A 16,493-nucleotide genomic window follows, 5' to 3' on the forward strand; every position below is an offset into this window, starting at 1 on the left:
ACAGCAAATACAACACACTTTTGCTATGGAAGAGCAAAATAACTGGCGGTAAAAACTAAGTAACTTTCTACTACATAAGAATTACTCAGATCATCTTATTTGTTAAATTACAAAATTAGTGTGCAATTTAGAGTCCAGAACTCTAAACCTTTAATTCAAAATCAGCCAACCACCAAAAAAAAAAGAATCCCTCAAACTCCCAAACCCCTCTACTCATCCCTCTTCATTCATCCCAGTTGCTGTTCTTCTGTGTTTCCTGCAAACACAGCTCATTTGAATGACTGAACTGCTCCTCTCTACTCAACTGAGAGCCAGTGAGCAGCATGGGGCCGGGCACTCTAAAATCCAAGCAGTTCACGACTTTGGCTCTGCAGCCACTTGCCAAATGGACAGCCATGGAAAGCCGAGGTGTCACAAGACCACACAGCTCTGTGGGATCATCTGAAACTGAACAAGCAGGGTAGTGACAACAGCGCCCCGTCCCACAAACTGTAGGTTGGACAGTGCCAAAGAAGGAATAAAAAAAGTCTAGAACCGGCTGAGATCACTATGGTGCCTGGAACCAACCAAAAGAAATATCAATAAATACTTTTCAATTATTTACATCAGGGTTTCTCAGCCTCAACACTGTTGACATTTGGGGCAACTGTGTGTGCTGTAGGATGTTTAGCAGCACCCCTGCCCTCTATCCACTAGATGCTAGCAGTACCCGCCCTGCCCTCAGTTGTGACAACCAAAAATGTCTCCCGATACACGTACTGTCAAACATCCTCTGAAGGGCAAAATCACCCTCAAGTTGAGAACCACTAATTTAAATGGAAATTTCCAGTGAGCCAGTTTTTGCTTTCTTGCAAACCATTGAAAGCATTCACCTCTCCTCACTTTCTTGGAAGAAGAGTTTAGTATTTCCCCCTTCTAATCCTGTTTTCTTAGTACAGCAAAACACAGCTACAAAGCTATTTCACAGGCACTTTGAAAAAAGGATTTCTGGCCTGTCCTAGGGAATTTACAGGCCTCAAAGGGTTAAAAAGCCAGAGTGAATAATACATACTAACGCTGGCCAAAATTTCCTTTTCTTATGGTTCACTAAAAAGCACAAACCAGGAACAGTGTCTGCCTACATAAAAACATGTTAGTCACCCCAACATTCATTAACCCCCACCTAATTTACCCCTTTGTGATTTCTACCAAGATGGACATCATCACCTCCCTGCGCCCCCCCGCCTCCATTTGCAGTCTCTGAACAGTACTTGCTGGGGGCTTCCTTCAATTCCTAAGCACTTCGCAGAACAAACAGTTGCCAAACTGTCTCAAACCAAAATGGATACGACAACAAAAAAAAAACTTGTGCAGTCACCTCAACTACTGCACTTGTAACATACCCACTTCAGAGACTGTATCACCTCTGGCCAGCATCTACCTTGGAAAGCTGATAACTAACAACTTGTTGGTGTTGCAGATACTGGACTTGGTTTTCTCTCGCAGCCAGATCTATTCAGTGATTCACGCAGCTTTACTCAGCTCTTGATTCAATGTCAAGAAATCACAACGTTAGGGAAAAATCATCAATGTTAGGCAACTTTAGCAACTGTTCTGATGAACCTTCATTTATCAACAAAGGGAAAAAGGGAAAAACACTCCAACTATTTACACGCTTCTAGTGTGATTCACACTTACAGATTTAAAGGGCTGTAATAAATGTTGTGGACTAATGGGTTTTTCTGTCTGATGATGGAAAAAAAACCTTTATATGCACATATATAAACATGTATACACACACATCTGTTATCAGAATATTAATGTAGCAGAACTTCTAGAAAGATCCTGGGATGAGGAGTCAAGGGATACGGAGCCTGGTGATGGTCCTCCTGGTGCTCCAAGTGACCCTGACCACTCATTAACGACACATACTGCCGAGCCTTGCTGTGTGCCAGCCACAGTGCATGGTGCTAGGCTTCCAATGGCAGCAAGACAGGTTCCACCTCCTAAAGAAGCAACTGTAAAGGTGGGTTCTCCATCAGGAAATGGAAAGCCACCACCAGTCTATGTGAAAGCTTGAAATGGTTGAACTGCAAATTTCTGGTTAGGTTTGTCAATTCCTACATGCTCATGAAATGCACCCTTGGTCACTAGCCACAGCCCTTGAAACCATTCTGAATGCTTGGTTTCTTTAAGGGTTGCACTCTAAATGGACCCTAGATTGGTTTCTTGATTCCACCCAGCCCCCCGTACTTCCCAGTCACAGCCAACCCCGCAAGTGACGTGGCTGGGGCCTCTGGCACAGGGAAGTGTGAGCGGTGCATTGTGTAATCAAATGGAAACTTCTGCAAGCATATAGTCACCAGTCATTGCACATGAGCTCTTAAAACAGGCCCAAATAACAGAGGTTTATCACTGTGGCATCTCTTGGAATAGTTAACATGCTGGAAGTGAGTTTTCTTTATAATTCTCCAGGACAAAAGAACACTGTATATTCATGAGTCTGAAGAGATACACATGCTCTCCCATTCCTAAGTGGTGACAAAAAAACAAACAAACAAACAAAAAAAAAAACCCAAAACCCTGCAGAAACTTGTGCATATGCCTCTATGAATTTCTCAAGGTGGGGTTGAAATCTGTAAGACATTCTGCTTTGGTCATACCATATCACCTTTTCAAGCCCTGCCCACCTATAAACCTGGCTCTGCTTTTTGATTTAGAAGCAGACTGGAACACCTGAAAAAAGAAAGGCTTCAGAATCCTGCACATGTGGGCTGGAATCCCAGCTCTGCCACTCGCTGACCATGCTGCTGGGAACGCTTTCTGCCTTCTGCCCCTCGCCTGTAAATGGAGCAGATTCCCAAAGCACAGCAGTTCAACATGATAATATGTACAACATACACTGCAAGGACCCGGGAAGGGCCCCTTCATTCCTCTACAGATGGAGACCTGTAAATGGAGCAGATTCCCAAAGCACAGCAGTTCAACATGACAATATGTACAACATACACTGCAAGGACCCGGGAAGGGCCCCTTCATTCCTCTACAGATGGAGGCATAAGAGTGTGTGTCCGAGACAGTATGGGTAACTCTGTGATGGGACAGGATGCCATGGGAACCCAGCACTACGGCCTCCCTTGCTAACTAGCTATGCTCATCTAGGCAAAGGATCTCATCTCTCTAGGTCTCAGGCTTCCCCTGAGATAGACATACAGTGAGGTTCCCAGGAGAACATGACCACTTTGTCAAGTACAGACCACCAGAGAAATGTGAAACATCAACCTAACCTTCCCCTCTTCATGCACCTGTGCGCTGCTTCCCCATCTCCTATAAACACAAACCTGGACATGCAAGAGCTGTCAGCACTGGACAAGACCTTCACCCACCTGTCATAGATCTCAGAGCCCTCCTCAAGGCCAGGCAGCAGGCCAACAATGAAGGCCTGGAGGCTGGGCAGGAGCAGCTTCTGCAGTGGGAGGAAGTATTTCTCGTACAGGCCAAGCAGCACGGGCCGCACTGACATGGCCGCGTTCGCCAGTAGAGGAAATAATCCACAGCTTTGAAGAAGAGAAATTGGGGGAGATTAGATACCTCGTCAGAAATTCCAAACGACCCACTTACCAAAGGGAGTTTGAACAAGCAAACAGCTAGCCATTTAAACTGGTGATATACCAGCAATCCATAATTAACAATGATTTACTGCATGTTATCAAATGACTACAAGAGATCAGATGTTGACATCACAAAGAAAGGATTAAATTTCGCAATGATGAATATGCTAATTACCCTGATTAAATCATCGCACACTATATATAAATTGAACTATAACTCTGTAACCCATAAATATGTATAATCAGTATGTTTCATTAAAAAATTAATTAAAAAGTAAAAATAAACTGGTGATATGATGTTTGCTTGACGTGAGATGGCTGCAGAACACTACTGAGTAAAGAGGAGGCAACTGAGCTGTGGGCACATTCAGATCCTATTAAATACACTCGAGGAAAGTCTGGACAGATATGCTCCAGAATGGGAGCGCTGGTTGTGTCCTGGTGACAGCTCTGTGACTAACTGCGGCATACATCACCACTCCCCTCCCCTGTCCCCCATGCTTATTCTGCTTGTTTGCCATTATCTAATTTTGTGAACTGGAATATGGATTACTCCAGTAATAAAGCATAATGCAGTGTACACCACACCATCCTGAATGTGCCTTATCTGGCCTTGGAAGCTAAGCAGTGTTGAACCTGGTTAGTGCTTGCACGGGAGACCACCTGGGAATACAGGGTGCTGTAGGCCTAATAAAAATGTACTACCATAGAGAAGCAATTGTACCTGTACAGGAACAAGTCCTTGGCCAGCCATTTGGTCCCCACAATTTTAAAGATAATCTCGTAGGTTTCTAGGGCTTTTAAGTGCACACCACTGGGCAGGGCAGGATGCAAACACTGGGCTAATCTCTTGCTGATAAGGAGCCGTCTTGGCAACAAGGAATACCTCAGGTTACTCTGAAGAGCCTGTAAAGCAAGAGGAAAAACACAGGAAGAAGAAGGCGGCGACATTTACAATTGAAAGTACGTCTTCCAGGAAAACCACAAAGGGGGGCGCTGTTAAGAAAGAGACATATAGGACAAGAGGACAGAGGGACTGCTCATGGAGGACCCAGGGCCAGGCTGTGGGGCATGGGTGCCCGGGGAAGCCCTGGCAATGTGGGGAATGAGGCTGGCACCAGATCACTTTGTCACTATCAGGCCAGCTGCTCTTGGGACCTGTGCACAGGGGAGGACTGTGTGCTCCTACATCTTGGGAAGCCACGAGTTTACACACAAGACTGAGTAGAACACAGCCTGTATCAGACATAGGAAGCCTCCCACCCCTAAGAAGACCCATATGTGTGCCCCAGGGAAGCCCCTGGGTTTTTGCTCAGGGAGAGGAAGAGTTCTGAATTATCCCATCTTTCTCCCAGCTCAGCTTCACAGCCAGGTGGCTCGGGGGGGGTGGGGGGGGTCATCCAGAAAAGATGGATGGGGGGCACATTTCCAGGCTATGACTCCTGGCCTCCCCACCAGTCAGGGATCGTGCTGGGAAGGACCTGTGTTCCACAGGAGAAAAATGCCACCACCCTGTTAGGACGGAGCAACAGTATGTGCTAGCTAGGCTTCTGAGCACAGGACACATGACTTGTCTGTGTTATAACATCCTTGGGTACATGCTGTGCCCCAGGAACACAGTCAGGAGCAGGAACAGGTCCATGCTGTTCTTCATGGCATTGAGTAACCATGGGTCGAGCCATGGCTGGAAGGCTCCTGATGACTTCACCTTATAAAACAGAGCATCTGACATTATGGTAGAACAATCCATGTAACTAGCTCATTCACTCACACAAACATTTACCCAAAGCCTACAGGGTAAAGCCCATGCTTCTTAAAGAGTCGTTCGAAGGCCTCCATTTCTTAATACCCTGGCTTCAAATGTTGTTTGTTAACAACAGAGTGGTTCTCACCTGCCCTTCACTGCCCCTCACCCTAATGCCCTTCCTTGCTAACTTTTCCTCACATGTGACAGCCCAGCACCCACTCTAAGGGAGGCAGGTACCATGCCCCTCCCCCCATCCCTCAGCCCCCACACAGGGCGCCTCTGCAACTTGAGGGCAGGGACTATCTTCTTCACCTCTGCTGTCTTCAGCACTTTCCACAGTGCCTAAAACAAGGCAGGCAGTCTGGAAAAACATCCAATGCCAACTGCATTCCAACCATGTGTCAGAATTGCTGGCCCCTGGACCATATGCCCTCAGCGCCATGATAGCTTTCCTCTTATAAAGAAAGAAAATGATCCCACCTCTAAAACATACTGAGGTTATGCAGGAGGTAAAGGGATGAGAAGGAAAACAAGAATATTTTTTCATCCGAAGCCTGTGGTCTACATGAAATCTCAAATTCAATGAAACTACATCTTTAAAAAATCAGATATAACTGGAGATCATCAAGAAATATCTTAAAACATTATTTAGGAAGCATATAACACCTTAAAAAAAAAGGGAAAGTACAGAAAATAATTTGAAAAATGTGCTTATGACTACATACACACACACACACACACACACACACACAAAAGAATTGAGGAGGCCACCTTACTCACATACTGTAACAGAGGATGAGAATAAACTGATAGTTGCAGCAAAGAGAAAACGAACATGGGCAAAGTGCAGGAAACAGTGCATCGTATTACAGACATAACCCAGCCTCAACTCCCAGCCAGTCCTGAAGACACGGCTCTTGATGGCTTATCGATAATATGGTAATGGACTTTCTCCATGGATCTGAGAAGCTAAAAGCTGTCTTCACCTGGGCCGAGCCCATGGCGCACTCAGGAGAGTGTGGCGCTGGGAGTGCAGCAGCGCTCCCGCCGCAGGTTCGGATCCTATATAGGGATGACCAGTTCGCTCACAGCGCTCACTGGCTGAGCGTGGTGCGGCCAGTCTCAAAAAAGGACAAAAAAAAAAAAAGCTGTTTTCACCTGTAACAATTATTTTTATTATTACAGAGTTTTCTCTTTTTAAGACACCACCAAATCCCATATTTGCTCAATGTATTCTAAGGAGTTCTGACATTTGAGGTGCAGAAGATGTTAAACTCTTCCTACAGTGGGCGTTTGGGATTTGTAAGTTTTTGGTTCCTTCAGTCTGTGCACATAGTAGGATCCTGTTATTCTGTCCTTTTGAACCAGTCATGGCAACATGGCCAATGAGATGAGCAAAATTACATGAGTCACTTCTGGTACAGGTGTTAAAAGCCAAAGCAAAACTCATCAGGTTCTCCTTTCCCTGCCTCTATAATCATGGAAACTCAGGTGGAGATAAAGTCCCTCCCAGCCTGGGTCTCTGAGAAACTACAGAGAGCAGAAACCACTTGCTGATTCAGCAAGCCAGAAATAAACCATGTTGTAAAAGTCACCGAGATTTTGGGATTGTTTATTACCATGGCATAACCTATCCTGACTGATATACCTCTTTATATAAATGTGATTACAATGGACCACAACCATTCATTTCAAATGAATGAGGCTGGTTTCTATATTTTTCTCATTTAAATGTGTTATCCCACTCAATTTAATGTAAATAAGACATAGAAAAAGAAACAGATCCGAGGCTACAACCAGTACATGTGCAATAAACTTGTTCACTGTGTTGACCATGTTAATTGATGGGAAGGCATGTATGTCTGAGACAGGGAACTGGTGCCTGTTGCAGGAAAGGAAAACTAAAGATGAAGCCATACTGCTTACTAAATGAAGCAAACTGCAGTTGTCTTCTTTTAAAACACAGCAAGAACAAAGGATATGAACAGAAATTACTTAGAAAAATGAAAAGATGCTCATCCTTTCCTCTTCTGTCTTTTTTTAAAAAATTCTTTTAGCATTCTGTACACTGACACAGAGGTAAGAGAAAATGACTGAAACTTAGATGTGAAACCACTCTTCATAATTAAATCCACAATTTTATACATTTATCTTACATAAGTGAAAAATCACCAACTTATGAAAACGGAGCAAAGTATATCACGAATGAACCCCCCCAAAAAAAAATTCATAAAAAATATATCCAACCGTAAAGAGTACAGCTCTCTTGGCTCTTCACATCCTTCTCTTCTGTGTACTTCGTTTCCTCGGGAGAATGCACTGTACTTACTCTTCAGTTGCCCATTTACATAGTCTTTTGTCTGCCCCAGGGCTATAGCCACATAGCCATCAGGTAGGCAAGGACCCCTCAAGGATCCACTCCAGAATTTAATTTTACCACAGCTGGCCACTGATGATTTACATTGAGAAGTCACTTAAGGTTTGCTTCTGCTGACTCATTTTAACAGCCTTGCAGGGCAGCAACACTGAGTCTAACCCCAGTTCTGCTGCACAATTAGCTGTGTGACTTGGATAACTCAACATTTCACCTCTCATAGCCCCAGGTTCCTTATCTGGCATCTGGGATCCAGAACCCTCTCTCCCCCTTCCTGATAAGAAAAATGCAAACTCAAACTACAACAAAATGCCATGTTCTTCACCCATGAGATTGGCAAGTTTGATCAAAGCATATAGGTTCAGGCACAGAGCACAGCAATCCAGAGATCATGAACAAAGTTAACCAAACCCTGAGCGCAGGATTTTGCTACACTGCTCTTGCAGCTGTTATGACACTGAGCCACTCAGCAGCATCATCATCACTGAGTGATGGGGCTACAACTGTGCCTAAGTGCTCATACACTTCTCCTGAGCCTGGCACTTAACAAGTGCTTCAAAACTGAGGCCAAATGACCAAATAAAAAACTGAGGCTATTACTAATGAGCTGGTTTAAGTATATGAGCTTGGAGGTAAGAGCCTCAAATTCTATGTTCCCCCATTCACAAGCTGGGCAAATTGCTTAACCTTTCAAGGCTGTACTTTAATCTGTAAAGCTGGTTTAAGTATATGAGCTTGGAGGTAAGAGCCTCAAATTCTACGTTCCCCCATTCACAAGCTGGGCAAATTGCTTAACCTTTCAAGGCTGTACTTTAATCTGTAAAAATGGGGATAATGGTATCTTACAAAGTTGCAAGCACCAAGATACCACGCGTAAAGAATTTAGTATGTAGCACAAAGTAAGCAATCCACAAACGTTACCCCTTATTATAATGACAAATTGAAAAATAAGCCCAAGATTTAAAGATGAAGACAAAATGCACTGCAAATCAATTGAAACCCACTCATTTACTAGTAATGCCCTTTACTGTCACAAAAGCAATCTAGGACACTAGTTAGATGCATTAATGAGAAAGATTGAGAAATACATAGGATTAAAAAGGAAAACCTTAAACTGTTGTATGTTTACAGGTGAGATCAAGTGCAGACCCCAAATACAGTGAGAATTCTAACAGACACTGAAGTCAAGGAGGAAATTTGCATGTGATAGGAGGTGCAGCTGAAGATCCTGAAATTTCCTTTTGAGAAGGCAAAAGATACATAGTAATTCACATCTAAGATTAAGAGGAAAAACAAAGTATTATTTCTTAAATGACACTTATTGAAAAATTCCTAAAGAAACATTTTGCACATCATAGGACTGGAGATTAGAATAGGCCAGGTGAAGACGTTTTCCATTCAGTAGATTTGAAGCACTTCTGGAAACAAAGAATGACTCAATCTAGTCCCCTAGACAGAGCTCCTTGTCCCCCAGTGTGGACTTAATCCATGCAAGAAATGGTAGACCCTATTTGAAAATATCCTCTGCACCTATATTAGAATGGTCAAAATCCAGAACACTGACAATACCAAATACTGATAAGGATATGGAACAACAGGAACTCTCATTCGTTGCTGGTGGGAATTCAAAATGGTACAGCTTTGGCAGTTTCTTATAAAACTAAACTTACTCTTACCATATGATCCACAACCATACTCCTTCATATTAACCCAAAGGAGTTGAAAACTTATGTCCACACAAAAACCTGCACACAGATGTTTATAGCAGCTTTATTCATAATTGCCAAAACTAGAGAGCAACCACAATATCCTTTCAAGTAGGTGAATGGATAAACTGTGTTACATCCAGACAACAGAACACTACTCAGTGCTAAAAAAGAATGAGCTATCGAGCCATGAAAAGACATGCAGGAAACTTAAATGCATATTACAAAGTGAAAGAAGCCAACTGGAAAAGGCTACACACTGTATGATTCAAACAATATGATATTCTGGAAAAGGTAAAAAACTATGTAGACAGTAAAAAAACAGTGATTGCCAGAGATTGGGGGACGGAGGGATGAATAGGAATAGCACAGAGGATTTTTAGGGCAGTGAAACTGCTCTGTATGACACTATAATAATGGTGGGTACATGTCGTTATACACTTGTCCAAACCCATAGAATGTACAACACTAAGAGTGAACCCTAATATAAACTTAGACTTTGAGTGATAATGATGTGTCAATGCAGGTTCATCATCTGTAACAAATGCACCGCTCTGGCAGGGGATGTTGATAACATGCATGTGTAGGGGCAGGAGGTATATGGGAAATCTTTGTACCTACCTCTCAATTTTGCTGTGAATCTAAAACTGCTCTGAAAAAAGAAAGCTAAAAAAAAAAAAAAAAGCAACCATCTGGGTGAGCTGTTATGTACTAAGTAGCATCTCAAAAACATCCTTGATAGGGAACCTCATCTGACTCTTGATGCCATTAAAGAAATGGCACTCAGCACCCTACCCTCTGTTCAGAAGTTCAGGCGCCGGGCCAGTGGAGAAGGAAGAACAAGCCACCGTGGTCAGCAGTGAAGACCAGCATGGAGGTTCCCACCCTGGCTCCCCACAACTTTACCTTTATGAGGCTCTTCCATGATGCCCTTTTGTCTCACTGAGGGCTGACACCAGTCTCAAGCAGAACATCTTCATGCTTTTGGGGCGAACTTCTCTGGTGGACACTGTCATATTGCTAATGCCTTGTGACCAAAGACACCTATGCCCTCCCCCAAGTGCAGGGCTAGGAAAGCTTTATTTCTTAGATGAAACAGTATGAGCTCCTTATTCTGAAAGAATGAAAGTTATCTAGTGGTTTCTTCCCTCCGTCTGGCTGCTAAAAGCTCAGAGCTCTGTGTGCTGCTGCAGCTTTCTTCAGTCAGACCTCTGGATTCAGAAGCTCTCTCTCTGAGCTGTCACCTCGGATGCCCTGGGACAGAAGCAAAGGCGCCTGGCCCAGCCACATCCAGGCTCCCAAGGACACTTCCCAGTAGGACCCTGGGAGGGGATGGGAGTGGGGGTCCTGCTGCATGCTCTCTGTGAGGTGAGATCAAGTCTGTAGCTGTCACTGATTTTGGAAAGAAAAAGTTCTACTTGGAAGCAGCCCCTGCCTAGGAGGCTTCAACACTGCTTCCTGTACACTGCTGGTAGGGACATAAAACGGTCAGCCACTTAGGAAGACAGGGTGGTGGCTTTGCAAAAGGTTAAACATTTTATTTGTTTATCAAATTACCATGTGATCCAGCAATTCCACTTCTGGGTATATGACCCAAAGAACTGAAAGCAGGGACTTGAATAGATATGTGTACACCATATTCACAGCAACATTATTCACAATAGCCAAAAGATGGAAGCAACCCACGTGTCCACCAATGGATGAATGGATAAACACAATATGGTCTATCCATACAATGGGGAATATTATTCAGCCTTAAAAAGGAAATTCTGACATGTGCTACAACATGGATAGATCTTGAGGACATTATGCTAAGTGAAGTAAGCCAGTCACAGGAGGACATATACTATATGATGCCCACCACAGGAGGTCCCTAGAGTAGTCAAATTCAGAGACAGAAGTAGAAAGCTGGGGGAGGAGGAATGGGGAGTTCTTGTTTAACGAGTATAAAGTTTCAAATGGGAAGATGAAAAAGTTCTGGAGATGGATGTGATGATGGCACAATATGAATGTGCTTAATGCCCCAAACTGTAATACTTAAAAATAGTTAAAATGGTAAATTTTATGTTACACATATTTTACCACAATAAAAAAAAGGAAGAGATGATGCTGTGTTTCACAGCAATGGCTCTTGCTGGCTAAGGCTGCGAGAACCATGAACTCTCAACTGGCGTTTGCAGTCTGGACCTTTCTGCACTGAGCTGACCAGAGAACAATGGGACTCATTCTAGCAAATCCTCAACAGTACCATAGACTCAGTCCAGCCTCTCTTGAAAGTGAGCTTTCAATCTTTAATTAGCACAATAACCACCTAAAGGCTGGCAAACTCTTGATTTCCTCTTCTCTCTCTCTCTCTCTCTCTCTGTGTGTGTGTGTGTGTGTGTGTGTGTTTCCTTGCCCAATGAATTAGTGAACTCAAGATGCTTCCTAAAGTTCTGGTAGGTTTTGTCTTGTTCTTAGCGTCTTCACCCTTTGACCAACAACATGCCCCAGCTCCCATCTGGCAATGTGCCTGACACTATGGCCCACTAAATTCTGCTAAAACACTCGAAGACACAAAGCATTTGGATGCCAAGAAGGAAGCCCCTAACTTATAGGGCCAACCCTCGGATTGCCTTCCTGATTCTCACCCTGCAGGACAAACTGAGAGCTCCTGCCCTCACATCCAATCTTGGTGATTCTGTCTTCTAAAACAGGCCACATAGAACTAGCTTCCCCTCCCCCACACGTTCCCTCATTCTCATCCTTCTCCAAGAGCTGCCAAGGCTGGAATCATGGCATAGATCAGGGAGTACCACCCTCACGCTGACTGTCCCAGCCTCTATCCAGACAAAAATCTCTCTTTGGCAGGACCCTTCTCCAGTGAGAAAGCTCAGCACACTTCCAGGGTAGTATCATTGGCTGGGCAACATTTTTCAGGAAACCAGAAACCCAAACTGGCTGGGTAATAAGCTTAATATATGTAGTTTATGAGAAATGTTCTTCTAAAACTGTAGAATAAGTATCTTGGAGAAACAGATGAATTGGGAAGGAAAATAGCCATGGTTTTTGTTTTGTTTTTTTTCCTTTTTTGTCTTTTTTACTGACTGGCAACGGGATCGCAACCCTCAGTGTCGCGCCCGTACCGGGGACCGGCAATGGGATCGCAACCCTCGGTGTTGCGCCCACACCGCGCTCAACCAGTGAGCGGGAACCGGTCTCCACATGGGATCCGAACCCTCGGCGGGAGCGCCGCCATGCTCCCAAGCGGCGCACTCTCCAGTGCACCACCGGGCCGGCCCTAATAGCCATGTTTTCAAAATCACTTTTTTTTTTGGCAGCTGGCAGGTATGGGGTTCCAAATCCTTGACCCTGGTGTTATAACACTATGCTCTAGCCAACTGAGCTAACTGGCCAGCCTAAAAATCACTTTTTAACGTGCTAAAAGAAAAGGAAAAACTATGGTTAAACAGGAAATTAAACTTCCTAATTTATTTCACTAAGGAACTATACCATTCTAAAAGCATTCCTTGAGCTGTAATTAAGATATAATTACAATATTTTTGACCTCATTATTTTCATAAGGCTCAGCAGGTTGACCTGAAAAGCAAAATAATAAAGTGCAAGTATAAAATGTAAGTTTGAATGAAAGGTTCAAACTACATCTGAGCTTCATTAATAGAGACTAGGAGGTGTCTCACTTTGTTCTACCCAAGAAAATATCTCTGTTTTACTTCATCTCCTTTGACATTACACAATCTGACAGCATGATACTCTGCAGAACTCACTCTCAGAATGATTTAGAAGGGCTCTATGTAGGAAATATGATGAAAACTTCCAAAAAGTTAGACCACAGACTCAAAAGGTAATTTAATACACTTAAAAACAGTTAAGATGGTAAATTTTATGTTATATGTATTTTATCATAATAAAATGTTTTTCAAAAAGCTAATTTAACAATATGGGTGGGGAAGGGGGAAAAGTTATGTTTGATTTTTAAAAATGCTTTTTTTTTAAGTCTGTAAAATAAAATTTTTAAATGTTTCTTTTATAAGTTCCTAGAAGATGCAGTTCAAACCTGCTCCTGCACAGAGTGATAACGTGGGCTTCATAATGCCAGATGCCTGTCTATAAAGAATGTAAGCAAGCCAATTTAAGCATGTCTCTCATCAAGCAGATGAGAAATTGCATTTATCGTGGTAAAACACTGGCATGTTTTCCTTCTGGAAGTCAGTCATCTTCATAAGGATGTTCGTTTCATGCCACCAAAAAGAAGCTGTAAGACGGTACAATGAATCAGACTGGCCAGGTGGCACAAGCATCAACCCTCAATTAAGTGCTTGCCAAGGGACACCAACAGTGCCCTTTAGACAGACTGCAAACACAACAGACACTGAGCAATTACAAAGTGGCCAGGACTTCCCACATTAAAGCAGGCCAAGTACCGATGGCACAGCATGTCATACCTTACCTGAAACAGCAGTGACTTGGTCACTCCACCAGCTTGAGGGCAGGGGGTAAGGGACAAACTGGAAGAACAGGCACATTAGCTAGGCCCCTGAGAGCCATTCCTGGGAGTTGCGATTCCACAGGTAAGCAGTGAGGACAGCCTTTGCTTACCTGGTGTGGGGGGGTGACACTGCTATATAACTTCTATGTAAACAGGAGCTTCCTTCTCAAAAAGGTCACCAACTGAAATATCACTGTATTGCATTCAGATGAGTCAGATGAACTCTAACAGAGCAATGCACCCAGTTAATCAACTCCCAGTATGGGTTATCACATCCACACCCACAGCCCAGCTCTCAACAAAACTATGTGAAAAGACCAGGACGTGTGGCTTAACTCAATCTTCTGCATCAGTTAGAAAGACGCACTAGAATACACATTTTTTTCTTTTAAAATTCTCTAAAAATGATTTTATGTCTTTTGAATCAGTCTTTACCTTTTTATTTAGGTTATAGCTAATATTATACTTTCTGAGCAATACCATGCCGCTTGAGTAGGAACACCACTAAAGGCTCAGCATACGAGCACCTGCTACTAGAGATTTTCGAAGGCACCATCAGAAAGGTAGAGGCAGCGAGCTAGTCTGGGCAAGGCCTCACAGCACAGCACAGCGTGTGCCCAACTGCGGCTGGCACGTACTTGCAGGAAGAACACACCCGACACCCAGGCTGGGCCTCAGCGACTTGGCAGTTTCAGAAACTCATTTTTATCAGTTTACCCAGGGTTGGCTCCGCTGTGCAGGGAATGCTTTGCTGGTCTAACTCCTTTGAAGAGCTCAGAAAGTCTGCGGGAGGGGCAATGCAATAGGAGCACAGGCTCTGACTCACCTGACCTGGGTCTGGGTCGGGTCCCCACCTCTCCTCAGCTGTTGAGCCTGCCAGAAGCCACCTGACTTGCTCTGGGGCTTGTTTTCTCACACAGAAAATGGGCCGCCACCTACTCACAGGCTGGCCAGGCAGGCTAAACTCAGAAAGGAGCTGAAACACACAGGGCGTTCATGCCATTTCCACCTCCCCAGTGTATTGGGGTTGACAGCGAATGTGCACACATATATGCCTACACACACAATCCATGCATGCACACACAAATCACACATGTACACACACACACATTACACATGCATACAACCCTCCCCACATAAACACACATACACACATCACATGTATACACACAACCCATGTATGCACATACACACACCACACACACACAAGCATACACATATACCACACATGTACATGTATACACACACACCACACAGGCACACACACACACACCCCACATATGCATACACACATACCACACATGCCTATACACACCATCCCATGTGCACACACATACCACATATGCATAAACCCACACGAGTCATGAGCAACAAGACCCTTCAACCACACAGGGTGTTCCCAATCTCTTGGCTAAGAAGACTCGGGAATTTACTATTTCAGGAATCTACTTGGGAATGCTAGATCAGAAAACTACTTCTTAAAATGCAACAAACACATTGCTACCTCACAGTGAGCAAGCCACAACACACATGTGCACATACTGCTCTTTTATTTTTCTCTCCTCCTGAGATTACAACATTTAGGTTCTTAAAGCACTCAATCTAGCCACTAACACCTATTTTCCCTGTCTTCTCACATAAAAGCTTTAGATGGCTTAAATACTTTACAGTGCTTTCCCTGTTTCCAGACTTACACTTTATCCTTTTTCTGCCTCAGCTGTCCCTAACATCTGTACATGTTCCTCCCAGCATGCGGGCCTGGCTGAGGTGTGGCTGCCAGGAAACACTGTCCACACGGCTGGGAAGCCTCAAGCAGCCCTCTGAGCTTCAGCATCTTCATCAGTAAAAGGGGCTGAATGGCACTGACTTTGAAGGATTATAGGTTTGAAAAATACTAGGTGACAATCATAGAATAGGGGCTCACAAAGGAAATCACTCTAGTTTGGGAGTCTAAGAGCTACTATGCTCAGAAATGATGATAAAATGTTGAGAGGAGGTCAAGGCAACTGAGTCCTGTAGTTAACCACGGAAAAGGAAGTGACAGTGTGGCCCAACAGGCTCTTCAGAACACAGTCCAAACCTGGAAATGCACACGATGCAGAGAACACTGAAACGGCTACAAACATATCATCACAAACCAGAAGTAATCTAATATTAGTAACCATACTATTAAAAATATCAAATGACGTGGCATCTGGTAATGTTATTTTTCTACTTTTTAAGCCTATTTTAATCCACATACAAATGACATTTTTAACCAACAAACAACAAAGCGTATAGGGAAACCAACTTGTTGGAGATAGAAGAACATCTTGGGGACAGAGTCTCATTACAAATCCCAAGCAGGCTTCAGTACCCAAAGTTCTACTGGCAGAACTCAATATTCTTCAAAAATCACAATTGGAAGCACGGAACTGGCACACTCTACTGAGAGTAAATGTTATCTCTTCCTCCACACGCTTTTTCTTCCAGATCCTGGGCGATACTTGCCGATCCTTCATACTGGAACAGAGTGGGCTTGGCACAGCTGCTCAGCACACGGGACACGGCCTCCCAGCACGCTGTGGCTCCTGTCAGCCCACAAGGT

The 16,493-nt window shown here is 43.8% G+C and overlaps 1 protein-coding gene across 1 annotated transcript in view; it reads right to left on the bottom strand.

Moving 5' to 3' along the window:
* Positions 1-16,493, bottom strand: part of DOPEY2 (dopey family member 2) — a 114,516-nt gene that overhangs the window by 74,116 nt on the left and 23,907 nt on the right. Inside the window, exons 3-4 of the mRNA XM_008575721.1 lie at positions 4,315-4,496; positions 3,366-3,536 (exon numbers count right to left, since the gene is read on the bottom strand). Coding sequence (XP_008573943.1) covers positions 3,366-3,536; positions 4,315-4,496 — 353 coding nt within the window. The remainder of the gene's footprint in view (positions 1-3,365; positions 3,537-4,314; positions 4,497-16,493) is intronic.

The sequence above is a fragment of the Galeopterus variegatus genome, unplaced genomic scaffold (assembly GCF_000696425.1).
Source record: "Galeopterus variegatus unplaced genomic scaffold, G_variegatus-3.0.2 Scaffold1226, whole genome shotgun sequence".
NCBI lineage: Eukaryota > Metazoa > Chordata > Mammalia > Dermoptera > Cynocephalidae > Galeopterus > Galeopterus variegatus.